The sequence below is a fragment of the Gavialis gangeticus genome, unplaced genomic scaffold, assembly GCF_001723915.1.
Source record: "Gavialis gangeticus isolate Ggan-Ray unplaced genomic scaffold, GavGan_comp1, whole genome shotgun sequence".
In the NCBI taxonomy this organism is placed as follows: domain Eukaryota; kingdom Metazoa; phylum Chordata; order Crocodylia; family Gavialidae; genus Gavialis; species Gavialis gangeticus.
The window spans coordinates 7,306,991-7,321,043 of NW_017728991.1; the positions used below are offsets into that span (position 1 = coordinate 7,306,991).

The 14,053-nt window shown below is 41.5% G+C and overlaps 1 protein-coding gene across 15 annotated transcripts in view; it reads left to right on the plus strand.

The window, feature by feature from the left end:
• PECAM1 (platelet and endothelial cell adhesion molecule 1) overlaps positions 1-14,053 on the plus strand; it is a 110,631-nt gene that overhangs the window by 53,559 nt on the left and 43,019 nt on the right. For 11 of the 15 annotated variants that reach the window (XM_019516671.1, XM_019516654.1, XM_019516688.1 and 8 more), the window contains exons 1-7: positions 2,227-2,511; positions 2,625-2,648; positions 5,262-5,555; positions 6,735-7,034; positions 7,711-7,977; positions 9,830-10,093; positions 10,771-11,055. In XM_019516671.1, the coding sequence (XP_019372216.1) occupies positions 2,478-2,511; positions 2,625-2,648; positions 5,262-5,555; positions 6,735-7,034; positions 7,711-7,977; positions 9,830-10,093; positions 10,771-11,055 (1,468 nt within the window). In that variant the 5' untranslated portion in view covers positions 2,227-2,477. Of the gene's footprint in view, positions 1-2,226; positions 2,512-2,624; positions 2,649-5,261; positions 5,556-6,734; positions 7,035-7,710; positions 7,978-9,829; positions 10,094-10,770; positions 11,056-14,053 lie in introns of those variants that run through there. The other 4 variants (XM_019516693.1, XM_019516710.1, XM_019516722.1 and 1 more) reach the window with 2 other exon arrangements.

The following is a 14,053-nucleotide window of genomic DNA, read 5'->3' on the forward strand; positions in this document are numbered from 1 at the left end:
TTTTTTTTTTTTTTTTCTTCTTTTGCCAAAACAGAGCTAGAACAAAGCCAGAGCGGCAGCTGTGGAAGATTTTCGATTGGACTCGTTCATGGGTGTAAAGAACAGCCACTACCATGTTACTTCCCAGCAGTGTTCATATACTTTAGGCCACAAAAAGGGTTAAAATAGTTTAAACATTTACCATCAAGGTTGACGCTGGAAATAGTTCCGCTTTTTTGTTTATGAGTCTGATTAAGGGTCTCTTTTCCCTTTCACCAGCATCTGAGCAGAATCACAGCATGTTTGTTTTAGCTGAGGTAACATTTTCCACGGGGCTCTGCTGACTACACAGTTCCTGACTCCTAGTTTCTCTGACTCCGTTTGCAAAGACATGAAGCGAAATTTCGAACCAACCTCTTAATTCCTCTCTGTTATTAAAACCTACCATTTTTGCAAATTTCTGCATGATTTAAGAATAAAAAACAGAGTGACAGAAGCAAGAGTTGGGGGCAGAGGGAAATGGTTATGCCACTTGAGCTGAAGGAGACCATTTTGCTCTGCTCTTGCTCTGAAACCTCACTTCACTTCCTACTTTGAAGCCTTTCTCAAATCTTATTTTTATGCTGGCCTCTAGGTCCCAAGATGATCCCAATATTGGGGTACAAACTCAATATGACCAGCCCCCAGTACTTTAAAGCCATGAATCAAATTTAAGAAATCCTACTATTTTAAAAAACATTAGTACATTTGAGGTTGTCGTGGTGTTCAGACTCCTCTCTTGCACAAATCCACACAAATCAATATTCCTTGTTTCTGAGCTGTTAGTGTATACATGGATTGTGTTCATTCAGGCTTTTTGTACAACAGAAGGGCTAACAAGATTATGAATCTTCTTTGTGAAGAATTTTGAAATGTTGAGATTTTAGTTCCAATTTAAAATTAATTAAAAAGCTTTAAATCTTTAGTGGAACATAACTTCTTCACAGCTTTATGCTGAAGTTCATACCATGACTCCAGTTCATTGTTGCCTGGTATTGGGTGGGGTGGATAACATTAAAATGCAAAGGGATGCACTTTGTACACATTCCCTTCAGTTCCTGTCTAATTCTGATTTTAGTCTACTGGAGAATTCTTTTAAGTGTTTTGGCTCAAAGTGAAACTCATCCAAAATCACAAGTTTCAGTTTGATCTAGAAACTATGCATTTCAGTGTAAAAATTACAAAAATGAGCCCTGTTCACATTATATCCAACTTTGAGAAAAGTTCACCCGCTTTTCAGCCTTAAATGATTCTAACCAAATGCCTAGATTCAAGCAGCCTTGCTATTTTGGAAAGTTTAGCTCTGGCTCTGAAGTGTGCCTCATCTTCAGTTTTGCCATTGCTGCTTTGGATTTCTAATGGAAGAAAAGTCCCAGAACCGAACAATATCTAGGCACGTTTGAGTTTAATGAGTATGGATACATTTTGCTTTCTTTTAAATATATAAGATAAAGAACTCTTTTACCCATATCTTTATCATACATACTATGGCAGCTATAGTAGACGTAGCTGTACGTTCTGTATATAGAACGTATAGCTATATATGATGGGATCTCATTGACCTTGGAGCTGAATCACTAAGTCTGCTTTAAACGACTTGAACTTGCTGCAGTATTTATACACATCTCAGTAAAGATATCAGTCTCCTGCTCTATGGTTAGGGCAGAGCTGCTAATCAGCAGGGTTCTTGGTTTTCTCTGATTGACAGAAATCCCCAATTTTTTATTAAAATAAGTAACGCCACTTTTATTTATTTATTTGTGTGTGTGTGTGTGTGTGTGTGTGTGTGTGTGTGTGTGTGTGTGTAGAGAGAGAGAGAGAGAGAGTGGTGATTCATTTTAATCATGGAAAAATGTGGATCTGGGGTTCCTTTTTTTAACTGAAAATTGGCGATTTTTTTCAGAGAAAACCAGGATCCCTGCTAATCAGCAATATAGAGGAAAACACAGAGTTATATGTCCAAATCCACTTGAAGCATTTTTAGCGTCAGGCTGCAGAGCATAACACTGTGGGAGGCCAGTGAAGTCAATCAGCAAACGTAACTCCAGTTTTAAATGGTTAAGTCTCACTAGAGGTGCAGGATAAATGTCACAGGACTTCTTGTTGTTTTAATACACCTTAAGAAACTAAACAAAGCAAACGCATTTTGTGGCTCCCTCAGGAAAAGACTAGTCACTTCCTGAGCAGTAATCTGCCTGCTAGCAGCAGATAGATTCTCATTGTTTACCACTTCCAGTTTCCAGTAATGGGAACCATTACTTGACTAATACCTAGCCAGTTTCTGCCGCAGACTTGGAACTACAACTTTTCACAGCAGAGCTGCTTTAGCTGTTTCTTTCAAAACACCATAGACCAAAAATAGATATTTTTACCTCGTTTAGGGTCCTTGAGGCACAGTCAACCAGAGCTGATGAACATAGTTTTATTTTGGAATTAGGTGGCTGCTCTCCAATCACAAGATGTATCTTGCTCTCCTGGTGATCCTCTTACACTGTAAGTTCAAAGTTAAATATCCAGCTGTATCTTTACTGCTTCAGTTTTACTGCTATTACTACCCTCCAGTTATTTAGCTTTGAAAATAACAAAACGTTCCATTAATTTTCCAGGTTCAAGCCTTAAAGCACGTGAAGGTGAGTTGTGGAATTCTTTTTCAATTTGTTGATATGTAAAGTACTGATTTCCAAGCTGATCTGAAATTCTGCTGGTAAAGTTCCATAATCGAGTTACTCTAGATTTTAAATAGTTGTAAATCTGAGCAGAATTTGGGCCACAAATTTATCTCAGGTTAAACCTGCATACCTGAAGAGTGCCAACATATCCTTTTTGGACTCTCAGAAAGAGACAGACTCCAGTCCAGACATTTCAAGTGAAATCTGACTAGTGAAGTCAGTTGCAACTTTGTGCTGACTTTAGTGGCCACTGAAGTGATCTGTTGTATAAGATTCAATATTGTGCTAGTGAAACAATCACTGAACTTAACTTTTGTCAGTATCCTGCAATATACAAAGTCTGCAGATATCTTTATTTAGTCACAAAATATCTGGAAAAAATGCTAGTGAGAAGTTTTTGCTGCTGAAAACAGTTTAAATCAGCATTGCACTACTTGCGTCTAATAAAGAACTTTGAAATAGCCAGTGGAAACACTTGTTTAGGAAGGGGAAAGGAAATTTAGGTATTGGCTTTCCCATTTTTTAAACAAAAAGCTTTCTAGTCTGCCATAAGGAAAGAGGAAGTAAACATTTTGTAAATATAAATTAAGAACATTTGCAAGATGTAAATGTTTTTGTTTTGAGAGCATTGCTAGCTTGGAAGATAGTTAAACTTGCATGAGTCTGGAACTGGAAAAAGTGGGTAACATTTTTGCAGGCTGTTCTTCTCCAGCCTCCCTTTCCCACCCTTGGAGATTCCTGGCCCCAAACTGACCCACTCGAAGCAAAAAAGGTGATCTTCATAAGCCCCTTTGCGAGCCCAACATCAAAGTTATCTCTGGCAAGGAAGAGTTATAATTCCTGGATAGGGAGGGCTCCACCAGATATAGGAGCATTGTCACAACCCACTAGCAAATCAGTGCTCTATGCCCTGAGCAAACTGGATATTCCCAGAGCTGTACATTTCAGGGAAGAAAAAAGCAAAAAACCCATAACCATTTTTTCCAAGACCCGTTTATAGCTGCATGAATAAAATGTGTAGCACATAGTTTGTCATACTTGTGACATTAAAGAAATAAGCAGTGCATGCTTTGATGCTATTACAAAAATGTAACAGCTGAGGTACTTTCTTTCCAGCCGTTTGAAAATGGCAGCCAAAACCCAATGGATGTGGGGGGAATTTTCATAATAAAAGTAGTATATTTATAGGTAACAAAGACACATTTAGAGGGCTAGTGCCGCTGCTCTTAGTCGCATTGCTTTCAGTTGGGGGTTCTGCTTAAAAATTAATAGCAAGTTGTGGTCCAAAGAGGCTAAAATTGAGAGAGACCTAGATTCAGCAAACCAGAGAGAAATGTACTTAACTTTAAGCCTTTGAGACACATGCTTGAGTCCCGCTGAAGTCATAGAGGGTGAGGTCCATCCTTGATTTAATTTCCCTCAGTAGAGTTAGACTGGGGATGGATTTGGATAGGCAAGCACAATACAAACTTCCCTGATTATCTGTAGTCCTGACATGTACTACCCACTCCACAATATTCTGAATCTGGACTTTTCCTGAGAAGAGGCTGGAAATTTGCTAATTTATCAGCAGTTCTGGCACTCTTCGCATGTAGCAACAGGAGATTCAGATCGTCAACATTTTTAGGATTAAACCTTTGATTTGCATTTGTTTTTAAAAAAGCTGCAAATATTTGGTACATTTTTGTGACACTGGAATGCACTGGAATTTAATGAAATGCCAAAGCAGCATAAGAAAACCAGTAAGGTTTGCCTGATTGCAGCTTATGGATGTGGAGGCAGATATGAGTCAGGAAATCATGATGTCTAATTGAGTTTGGGCCAGCAGCAAACAACAAGAAATTGTCAAAATCTTTACACTTTTTTCCCCTGAAGAAAAGGGAAAGGGAAAATAATTGAAGAAAAAAATATTGGGCTGTTTTTAACTTTTGCTTTTTTGCTACTCATTTACAAAAATGGCCATATTTATTTAATATTAAGTTGGGATCACAAAGTAACTAACTATAGGAAATGTGCTATAAACATGTTGCTGCCTTGCATGGCTATGTGCTAAAATATGTGCATTACAGATGAAGGATTGGCCGTATTTTTATACTGTCTTTTGCTGGTGGCCTTTCATGGAAGGGAAGATAAATAAAGTCTGGTCTTCCAACTTGTACTCATGTGAGTAGTCTTTACTTCACATGAGTAGCTCCATTGATTTCAGTGGGACAGTTTTCACGGGGAAGGAGGACCTGGATATTTGGTGACAGGAGAGCACAGGTAGAGTTAAATGCTGCAGCTCTGGGAGCCCCATGCGGTTAATATTGCCACTATTCCCCTGTTGCTAAATGTTTGGAGCCATAGGGAGCCCCTAAAGCCAGACAACGTGGCCCTGAACACCAGATCCAGCTCACAGACTGGCTGCACACGCTTATCCAGCCCACATGCCTGAAAGTTTGAGCACTGCTGATCTTGAGTACCCCAAGTTGCTTTTCAGGATTGAAATGAATGTCATGTAGCTGCTCCCAAGAGCAGCAATGCTTTACATAAACTGGAAACTCAATGTGATTTATTTTCCCCCCCTTCATCTAGTTTTTACCATCAACAAGGTTGAAATCCAGGCTGCCCCATCGCTTCAAGTGCATAATGGAGATGCACTTACCATCCTCTGTACTGCAGACATTAGCAAATCTGGGAACTTCATGATAGAACATAATTTCACATTTTTTAAGGATGGCAGGATTCTGTCTGATATCACATCGTTGCAAAACAGGACAGAATATAAAATACCGGCAGCTAGATTTGCAGACACAGGAGAGTATGTCTGCATGGTGAAAGCCAAAGAAAAGAAAAAAAAAAGTGAAGTGATGCTTGTTAAAGTCACTGGTAAGTATTTCTTCAACCATAGCTTTCTTCTGTTACAGCTAGCAGAGCAGATCACTGGCTGGAGCTATTATGATACTCTGACTTAGTTCTTACATAGCGGCTTTTTCAAAAGTGCCCCACAAGAGACTGGTAACATTATTTAAAGAAGGGGAAACTGAAGCCCAAAGAGATGAAGTGACTTGTCCAAGATCACCCAGCAGGTCAATGCAGAGTCAGGAATAGAGCCCAGGTCTTCAGGATCCCGATATAATACTCCACGTGCTAGACTACTGATGAGTGTGCTAAGACCTTAGGCAGATGTACCTTTGAAGTGCCTCAAATACCACTCCACTGTGGAGCGCTTTAAACCATAGATGTTCATTCAACCCCCTGCCACGGCACTTCAGTCACCGCAGTAGCATGCTGCGGCATGCTCTCCAAGCAGGGCCCGTGACGGGGACACACACATATGGTGTGCCCATTTCTGTGGCTCTGCTCCCCCTGCATGCTTTCTGTGGTGGGGGAGGGAAACAGGACAGACAGCCAATAAACCCTCCCCTGTGTGCTTGGTCTCCAGCCCACCACCAGTTCTTGAGGCAGAGGTGTACAAGTTTGCCAAAGGTAGTTGAGCACCCACTTGCTGGAACCAAGGGTCCAAAGACCTTGTTCCACTTCCATCATCTCTTATAAGGACAGGAAATACATATGTACCCATTTTTTCTTCCATAATGTTCCTCGTTTCTCTACGAGTTGCATGGTTCCTCTTGAAATATCAGCCTCCTGAACGTCTTGGTTTAGGGTTGACTGGCAACGGTTGTGCCAATATGTAACCTGCCTTAATGGATTGGTATTCGCAGTCACAATATCCAGATGGGAAATACAGTTTCTCCCCTTGCTTTTTCCCCAAATAGGAGTTGGAGACATTGAGGAGGAAGTGTTCTTAATTTCCAAAGAGTGAGCTACATGCTTCAAACATAGTGACATGAATGGAGCCACAAGGGGCTGCTTGTCCATTCGATGGCACTATCTGCACAACAGAAAGCTTTTCCCAAAGGTCACAGGTGCTCAGCTCCAGACTTCAGCTGCAACAGCAATCTGATATTGGTCCATTAGAGCACCAGTGACAGAGATATCAAGCATAGCATAGCATCTGTATTAGGGATATCTAATGATACTTGCTTCTATTTTTTTCTGCCACAGGGCTACCCAAGCCAAAACTGACTGCTCTGAAAACCGAGGTAGCAGAGGGGGAGGAATTAGCTTTGAAGTGCGAAGTTCCAGAAGAAGCTCCTCCACTTACTTTCACTTTCCAGAAGTTACTGACCCCTGGAGGGCCGGTAACAAGAACAAAGGAGGAGTTGGAAAAAAATTTTACGACAGTAGAATTTCTAGTTGAACCTGGGGAAAAAGTATTGAGATTTCTATGTATTGCCAGCGTGTATTCAGCACATGGTATGCAAGAGTCAGCCCCAAGCAACGAGCAACTTGTACCAGTTGTGGGTAAGGTGTTTTGTTTTTCACCTTTATATTTTTTCTTCTTATGTTGCTTGCCTGGGTAGAAACCGTGGATGCCTTGAATTGCAAAAGAATAGTCTACTAGTTAAGTGGCTGCGTGTGAATGTTGCAGTGTTACAAATGGCAGAGCAGGTCTGATTCTTTGGCTTACCAAAAAGTAGAGAGACTTGTGAACAGAAAATACTGTTCCAAACCCTCTCTCATTTCAAGAATGCTCAGGATTCATTTGGTGGCTTGGGCCTGCTTCATATACAAACCTTCAGACAAGCACGTTTTAATCTGGGCTCTTTAAGTGGTGGATTACAATCAGCCTGCCCATCGTTCTGGGTGAAGTCAATCCAAGTTGTGGGTGTTTACCATGCCGAGCAAGGAGTCTTGATTAAACGTACAGTGTCCATTACAGGGTAGGATATTTCATGCTTATTAGTAGAGATGGAGGGCAGTGGCAAATACAAAAGTGACTTGGAGTCCTTCTGAACTATTGGCTATTTTGTTTCAGAATCTAAGATTTAACTTAAAATAAAGGAAGACCCTTGGTAGAGCTTTCACCATCTGAACAGATGCAGGTGTTTCCTTGGTCATGCACTCCAAAACAGCCAAGTAACCATAGCAGTAAACAAGGGTTTATTTCCCCCAGTAATATGACTTTAATCTTTTGTAGAACACTTTTCAACTCCTAATCTGGTCATCGAGCCTTCCCTGAATGTTACAGAAGGAGATAATGTTAAACTGGTATGCAGAGTTGTAGTCCGAAACTATGACATTGAAATCATCATCCAAAAAGACAAAGTAATATTGAGCAGCGCCAGGGGCCAGAACTTTTTGACCTACTTTACGAAAGTGAGGATGGAAGACAATGGCAATTACACATGCAAGGTGGAACTGGGGAGTGTTTCCAAAGAAAAGACCGTGAACATGGTTGTGACAGGTGAGATTACTATTAAATCTAGATCTTATAGAATTGAGTGAACTTTTCACAGACGTCTTTGCTAGAGATGGATTTGAGCTGTAACAGTTTATATCCACAATCTAAACTTCCCCTCAGTGAGTGAGTGCTTAGATTTGGGTTTCTGAGTAGGGTCCATCTCTAAGACTTTATCATCAAAATCCACACTCTACAGGGCATGTTGAGAGGTGGTTGAATGCAAAAGGGAAAGATCCTGAGTTCTAAATCTGTTGTCACTGCATCTCTGGGTGGCCTTCAGCAAGTTGCAAAGACCCCACTTTCCCTAGAGATATAACCAAGTTAAAGTAGAGTTTGGGTGTCACTGCTAGGGGAAGGGATGTCAGATCAGTTTGAATGTTTGTGACTATGTAGCTGGAGATTCACAGGGGATAGAAAGACCCTTTAGTTTGAGTAGGAGAGGCCTGTACTTTTGAAGCTTAAGATTTCTGGGTTCTTACCTCCACATTGCATGTGACATGTTTGGGAGCTATTATGCCCAGTGCTTGTGACCAGTAGCATACCATACCATAGACCATTCAGCCATTTTTGAATGTCTGGCCGGCTGGTGGAAAAAACAGCTTCTGTCATGTGCTGTAAGTCATTATTTACAGATAGTCATACTGTCTAGGGCTTCTCAGTAATCCCCCTCCCCACACCAAACTAAGGAAATTTAAACATCACTGGCTTGAACCCTGAGCCCAGAAAGCTGAGAAGCTAAACTGCATTGCCTGTTTACTCTTGGGGAGTGAGACTTTTCTATTAACAAGACTTGAGTCCAAGGATTTCACACAAACACATTTTATTGGCGGGGAAGGAATAAAAGGAAATGCAATGTAAACTTGGGAAAACCAGATTAATAATGCAGCAACATCATGTGAAACTCCCACCCTCGGTGTTGCAGTGGTAGCTTTAACCCCAGACCTCTTCTCATGGTCGTGCCTCATGAATAAAGTAGTTAGCTACAACCCTCCTCTGGTGTGTCCCGCTCACAGTTAATGTTCCAGTTCTGGAATAGTTGGGATTTGGGGCAGGTCCGTGCTTCACTCTGAAGGGATGTGCTGCTCTGGGGGCTCTCTCATCTCTTCTGTCTGAGGCGGCCACAGCTGTGGGGCTGGGCAGGGAAGCTTTTGTTGGATTCCCTTACCTAAGCTGCTGCTTTTTGTGGTTTCAGCTCAAGCAATCTCATCTCTATTTGTCCCCTCCCCCGCCAAAGCTACCTATTTGCTGTATTGTCATATCTGTTTCCCTTGACATCTCAAAGCTGCCTCTGCATCATCATAGTTCTTCAGAGATGGATCACTGCAGCATTCAAGGCCCCAACAGAGCAAAGCTCCAAGCAGAACTTCCCACTCCTCTTTTCCACTTTCTTTACCTTGCCTTAGCTGTGTTTGCCCCATTACTCCAGACTACAGTAAGGCATCCCCACACTGCAGGCACACAGTTCTCTTGTCCATTCATGACCTGGCAGGGATAATAGAGGATCATGTTTATTACTCGCCAAATTAACAAATAATATTTTATGTCCCAAACTCTTGAAGAAATGAAATGCAAATAAGGCCTGACCAGTGCAGGTATGACTCTTCCACATATGCTGCAAAGGGTTCTTTCCCTATGCAGTCCACCCGTCTCATACCTCTCTTTTCCCTGATCACCAGTAGCTGTCAACAGTGATCTCCCCACTCTTGAGGCTTCAAGTGACAGGGCTTATACTGACATACTAAGACCAACTCCTCATTTCATGGTATCCGTCCCTCTGGGGAGTTTGAGGCATGCTGCCCCCTTGCTCTTATGCACAATCTAAATTTATTATACCTATTCTCTATTTATTTTGCAGAGTTGTTTTCAAAACCAGAATTGATTTATCCTGCGAAGATCATAGATGAAGGTGATTGGTTACAACTGCAGTGCAATGTTAAAGGCTTATTACCCGTAACAAAGATCTCCATCAAAACAAGATATTTAGGAAAAGATAACCTGTTGAATGATTCCAGCAGCTTCATTACGAGAGCCCATGTGAACGACACTGCGACCTATATTTGTACAGCTGAGATTAATGGAATCATTAAAGAGAGCGACCCTGTACAGATAAATGTTTATGGTGAGTTGATATAGTCTGGTCCTGGAAAAAACTTGAGCATGTAAGTAATTCAGTTGTTTTAAGGATATGGCACCAATCCTTTAACTTCACTACTATTTTTAAGGAGCAAGTAAATTACTTTGAGACGCTTGTAAAGTCTTGAGGTGCATACAGGATGTTTTCCATCCTAATTTAAACAGATTACATTTTTCCAAGGTCAGTCTTAAATGAGGATGAGAGCTAGTAGGCCTTTCTCTTTTATCTAATGACTCCCTTCAAACACTGGCTAGAACCTATCCCTGTGAGTGTCTTATCTATCCAGCTTGATGCCAGCTTTCTCTGTAGCTGCACACCTTTTTATACACCAGCTTTACCTGAAACAACAACATCAGCTTCTGCCTTGATATTTTTCTAACAGTCTTCCATCAGTTGGAGGCAGAGGTCATCTTGGTTAAGGGTGTCTGCACCATAAGAAAGCCAAGGTGTTTGCTTTGCAACCAGTGGCGGTTCTCTTGAGGTGGTCACTTCAGACCATTGACAACACCCTGGCTTCCTTTTCCCCTCATGGATAAAAATATAAGCAATCTTTGGATATTAGCTAAGTATCATACATTTATAAATTATGTGTAAACTAACACAAGAGTCTTTAGTTAGTGCCTTTTCATAGAACCACATTAATAACTTTTTTCTCTTTTTAGCTCCAGTCTCCATCCCACAACTTTGGGTTGCCCCTTCTGTCCATGAGGTGATATTAGGGGGAACAATACATATTTGGTGTCAGTCTTTGTATGGAACACCACCTATAACATACAAGTTCTTCAGAGGAAACAAAACGGTTAACTCTAGCCAAATTTTTAATAAACTACCCGCTGAATTCAAGGACAAACCAACTGAAGTAGGCGTGGAACAATACAGTTGTGAAGCTAGCAACCATCACTCTCGTATTAGGAAAAGGAGCAGAGAGCTAAATGTCACAGTAATAGGTAAGTGCAATTTGCTCTTCAACTCATGGAAGGAGAGGTGTGAGAATTGGAATTTTGGAAGTATCTGTAGGACCCTGATTGAATAGTAAAATTTATATTAAAACTTTTGAATAGTGATAAAATACTCTCTAGTGCTCACTTTGCTGTGGTGTAAAATACTGACTTTGCTGTGGTCCTTAAAACAAACTATGCTACTTGCAAACTGGATCAAATTAATCAGAGTCAGGTTTATTTAATGGGAAAATATAGTCCATATATTTGCTGTGAATTTAAACTGCTTGAATTTAGTATCACTGGAGAAACAAAATAATTTGTTCTTCAATATTTAGCAGTATAAATATGAACCCAATCCTGTATTTCTTATTCACCCAAGCAGGCCTAGTAAAGTTAATAAGTTTTAGGATCAGGCCCAACTTTTTTATTGGCTTTTTGGTTTTCTTTTTGGCTAGACTCCATTTAAATATACATGTAATTATAGTAGAACTGTTGTTATGATGATGCTTGCAATGCTTAGTGTGTACTGGTTTCAGTGGCCTGCCTAAATTACTCTAACTTAGATTCAATTTTTCCAGGATTTTAATAGTTTAAAGTTGATCTCATGTTAGTAACCTTTGCAACAACTGCTCTTGGTGGGAGAGACAGGGTTAAAAACCCAGACAGGAAAGCTGAAGTGTAGCCAGCTGGAGTCATAGCATAGTCCCAAGAAGGGTCTTTGGGACTCTTGAACCAAAGGAAGGAAGCATGTGACTCCACAGACCAAGAAGGAGCTACAGTGGAGCTAGCAGAGCTCTTTGGCTCAGAGGGAACAGGAAACCTGAAACCCTAGGGCAAGGTGCGAATTAGCAGCTCCAAGAGGGAAGGGTTGAACCTGACAGGTGCAAAGAGAGACTGTTTTGTAAAGACTTAATAGGTCACACTCTGACAAGGGGAAGATAAATTTAAGAACTCTATCTGTGAGTAAGTTATGAAGTGGCAAACAAAGGTGGGGTGAATAGGCCACTTACGGATAATGCAGGGGCTGTCCCCTGCTACACATACAGGTAGTTTGCTCTCTCATCCTCTAGGTGGGGAGAGGGTTGACAGTGAACTCCAGGTACAATGGAGTGTCTTGTTTTGGGAGGGGTTAAATAAATGTGTTGTTATATATTTGTTAGATAAGCAAATGGCAAAGTAATGCTCTGGTACCTGAAATGAAAGGCTTATGAAGCTCTTTAGTTCTTGGAGGATTTCATCCTGTAGTCTTGGGTTGGCCTCGGAAAAAGTTCCATCTCCCACAGACAAACTTTACACTTATGATAAAATGTTCCATTGCACCATAAGAGTGCAGTTCTCAGCTGTGGTCTTCATCAGAGCATTTTAGGCAATGTTCAGCCACAGTCTTCATCATGAGGCTATATGCGCTCTTGTAAGTTTTTGGGATCAAACCATGGAGTACCTAGAAGATATGGACCCAAGAGTTTGAATTTGATCAGTGAAGCCAGTGTGAAGAGTTAAAGGACCTCTTTGATGTGCTCAGTGTATCTGGGTTTGTTGAAGAGAAGTGCTGCAGCATTTTACACTGTAGCATTTCTGTGGTGTTTTATTGAAAATTGCCGTAGTCCAGCCAAAAAGCGATAAAGGCATGAAAACCGGGGCTAGGTCATTGTCTGCCAGGATAGACTCTTCCAGCCAACCAGAGGGGGAGAAATCATTTCCTGTTGCTGTGTGAGAGCCTAGTGTCAGAGATGTATTTGGTAGCTGTGTTGGTCTGAGGCAAAAAGAAATGCAAAACTCTACAACTCTTGGTTCAGAGATGATACTTTTTATTAGACCCATGGCTCCCAAACTTTTTTTGCTGCCACCTTAAATCCGGCTTGTGACCCCTGCCACTGACCCTGCCACCGACTCACTCAAGCTTTTGGGCGCACACACCTTTCCTCAGGCTCAGGGAAAAATTAAAGATGGTAAAAAGTCCCCATAGGTAAGAAATAAACTTCATTTTTGCACAGAGGAAGCTGAAGGCAGAAGTCTGTTCCTCTGGGTCCATGAAAGTGTCTTTGTGAATTGCTTTCTGAGGTGCAGATGAGGCAGGAGTCCTTCCCCAGTGGTGTCAGAAGCATCCAAGACTACTCCAGATCTGCAGAGCATATTGATCAACTGCGAGTACATATCTCCTACCAAAGGAGTTTACACTGTAGTTTCATAGATTTCATAGACATTAGGGCTGGAAGGGACCTCAGAAGATCATGAAGTCCACCCCCCCGCCCCAAGGGGCAGGAAGTCAGCTGGGGTCAAAGGATCCCAGCAAGATAAATGTCCAAATGTTTCTTAAAAGAGTCCAGAGTAGGTGCTTGCACTGCCTCTGGGGAGAGTCTATTCCAGGCCTTGGGGACTCAGACAGTAAAGAAGTTTCAAAGGCTTTTTTGAAGTCCAGATATATGATGTCAATCTCTTCTCTCTTGTCCAGGTGATATGTCACCTGGTTATAGAAGGAGATGAGATTGGTCAGGCAAGACCTCCCTGCAACAAACCCGTGCTGGCTGTCCCTCATGAAGTTGCCATCAGCCAGCTTGTCAAAAATGGTTTCTTTGATAATTTTTTCCAGAATCTTTCCAGGGATTGAGGTCAAGATGATTAGCCTGTAGTTCCCTGGATCTACTTTCCTCCCTTTCTTGAAGATGGGCACCACACTGGCCTTCTTCCAATCTTCAGGTACTTCACCTGAGAGCCAGGAGTTTTCAAAGATATTTGCCCATGGCTGAACTATGACTCCTGACAACTCCTTATGTACTCTGGGGTGCAATCCACAAGGACCCGCTGACTTAAAGGTGTCCAGCCTCTCAAGGTGTTCCTTTACAAGGTCTGCACCGATGCTGGGTATAAATTCACCCTCACCCTGGCCATCCCACATCTCGCCCTTTGGGTCGATGAAAAACCAATGCAAAGTACCATTAAGCAGGTTGGCTTTTTACTGGGAGCTGGTTATCAGTTGTCCCATTTGGTTTAGCAGGGGTCCAAT